Below are 2,534 nucleotides of genomic sequence, written 5' to 3' on the forward strand. Positions count from 1 at the left end.
CCTGCCTCTGCCTCCCGAGTGCTGGGATTAAAGGCGTGAGCCACCACACCCGGCAAATAAGTGAATTTTAAGTTGAGGCTGTAGAGATGGCTCAGAGGTTACGAGCACTAGCTGCTCTTTAAGAAGACCTGGGTCGGGGCTGGAGAGATGGCTCAGCAGTTAAGAGCACTGACTGCTCTTCCAGAGATCCTGAGTTCAAATCCCAGCAACCACATGGTGGCTCACAACCATCTATAATGAGATCGGATGCCCTCTTCTGGTGTGTCTGAAGACAGCCACAGTGTACTTACATATAATAAATAAATCTTTAAAAAAAAAAAATTCTCTATTGGCCTCCAAAGTCACCGCACACACATAGTACATAGATATATATTCAGGTAAACACTCAGACGCATTGGTGGCATTCGCATTGAATTCCAGCATCCTGGAGGCAGAGGACAGCCAGGGCAGGGCAGGCAGAGAAAACCTTGAAAAGCAAAGCAAACAAAAAAGCACCGTAGAGAGGAAGACACTAGATGTCAACGGTTTGCCTCCCCAGGCTTCCCATACATTTGCACATGCACATACACAAAAAGGCATGAAGAATCAGGCACAGTGGTATATGCCTGTAATCTCACTGCCTGGGGGAGGAAGGCAGAACTGATTCAAATTAGAAGTCAATTTGAGACTTTACCTTGTAGCATGACTCTGTTACACACACACACACACACACACACACACACTCACACACACACAAGAAAGTCAGGCTTAATGGGACATATTTGTACTCCCAGAACATAGGAGGTAGAGGATTTCAAGGCTATCCTCGACTACATGGCTAGCCTGGGCTACATGATGCCTCTGTCCTTAAAAAATATTAGAAGTATCTCACTTTAAGAGAGACCGAATGAGTGAGGCTGGGCCCTCCTGGGCATCCAAAGCTGAACCCCGCCTGTCTGCCTTAGTCACAGAGACTTGAAGCCAGAGAACCTGCTGCTGGATGAGAAAAACAACATCCGCATCGCAGACTTTGGTATGGCATCCCTGCAGGTGGGGGACAGCCTCCTGGAGACCAGCTGCGGGTGAGTGGGGATCCCTCCACGGATTCCTGGGATGGGGAAGAAGCCGGCCGGCCGGGGCTCATAGCCTCTGACCACTGTCTCTCTCCTCCTCTTCCTCCAGGTCCCCCCATTATGCATGTCCAGAGGTGATCAAGGTGAGTGAAGGGCAAGGGGAGGTTAAGGGGAGTGGACAGAGTTGGGACAGAAATGCCATTGAATTGACACCTTTTGCCTTTTCAGGGGGAAAAGTATGATGGCCGCCGGGCAGACATGTGGAGCTGTGGAGTCATCCTGTTTGCCCTGCTTGTGGTAAGGTGCCTCTTGCTGCTACCACTAGAACAGCGTCCCCCGGTGGAGCATAGAACCTTACATGCATCCTCACCCCCAGCTCTGTGTGTGTGTGTGTGTGTGTTCTCTTAAATATTTGTATGTATGTGTGTGTGAATGAATGGAGGGAGTGTGATTTCTTGAATATATGTAGGTGTTTATGAGAGAGAGGAATCTTGAATATATATGTGTGTGTATGAATGAATGACTATCTCCCATAACATGTATGTGTGTGTGGTATATTGTGTGTGATCTCTCAAATATATGTATGTGTGATCCCATAAATGTAAACATGTATGTGTGATCTCCCATATATGTGTGTGGGTATGTGTGTGATCCCCCACATGTGTGTGTTTTTATAGAGAGCAGTGGTTCACAGCCTTCCTAATGATGCAGCCTTTTATTTAACACAGCTCCTCATGTCGTGGTGACCCCTAACCATAAAATTATTTTCATTGCTACTTCTTAACTCATTTTGCTGCTGTTATGAATTGTAATGTCATTGTCTGTGTTTTCTGATGGTCTCAGGCAGCGCCTATGGATAGGTCAAGGGTGTCACGCACAGGTTGACAAGCACTGATTCAGAGAGGGACAGGCAGTGTAGCCTGTCTCCCAGGCTAGCCTTAGATAGGCAAGGACGGCTTTGAACTCCTGATGCTCCTGCCTCTACCTCCGTTTAGATCACAGGTGTTGATCACACTTGGTTTGGTTGGACAGTGTTAGTGACTGAACCCCAAGGCTTTGTGTGCGAGGCCTAGAACGTGCCTCCATCCTTGCTAGTTCTGTGGTTCACCCAGTGAATATCAACACCGCTGTAAACCCTCAGCCCCATGGTCATTTCTCCCACATACTTCCCAGAGCCTCCCTCTGGCCTCCCTTGCCCCTTCCCCAGGTTGGATCTTGCTGCCCATGGTCCAACCTGGGGAAGGGGCAAGGGAGTATGCATTTTGTTGCATAATTCTAAAAGCCTTATTTTCCCTCCATGTCTATCAAAAGCTCCTCGAGGCTGGGGCTCATGACAGTGGCTTTCATCTTTGTTCATTTAGTTGACTCATCTCTGAAGACACAGGGTTGGTCTATCCTAAACCCCCTAATGCAGAGTGAACTAATAACTCACTTAAAGCAAGCTTTCCTCTCTCTCTCTCTCTCTCTCTCTCTCTCTCTCTC

General features: G+C 47.9%; 1 protein-coding gene across 1 annotated transcript in view; it reads left to right on the forward strand.

Annotated features, from left to right (window-relative positions):
* Positions 1 to 2,534, forward strand: part of Brsk1 (BR serine/threonine kinase 1) — a 26,715-nt gene that overhangs the window by 8,080 nt on the left and 16,101 nt on the right. The window contains exons 5-7 of the mRNA XM_021218971.2: positions 945 to 1,061; positions 1,162 to 1,195; positions 1,281 to 1,349. Of these exons, the coding sequence (XP_021074630.1) occupies positions 945 to 1,061; positions 1,162 to 1,195; positions 1,281 to 1,349 (220 nt within the window). The remainder of the gene's footprint in view (positions 1 to 944; positions 1,062 to 1,161; positions 1,196 to 1,280; positions 1,350 to 2,534) is intronic.

The sequence above is a fragment of the Mus pahari genome, chromosome 19 (genome assembly GCF_900095145.1).
Source record: "Mus pahari chromosome 19, PAHARI_EIJ_v1.1, whole genome shotgun sequence".
In the NCBI taxonomy this organism is placed as follows: Eukaryota; Metazoa; Chordata; class Mammalia; order Rodentia; family Muridae; genus Mus; species Mus pahari.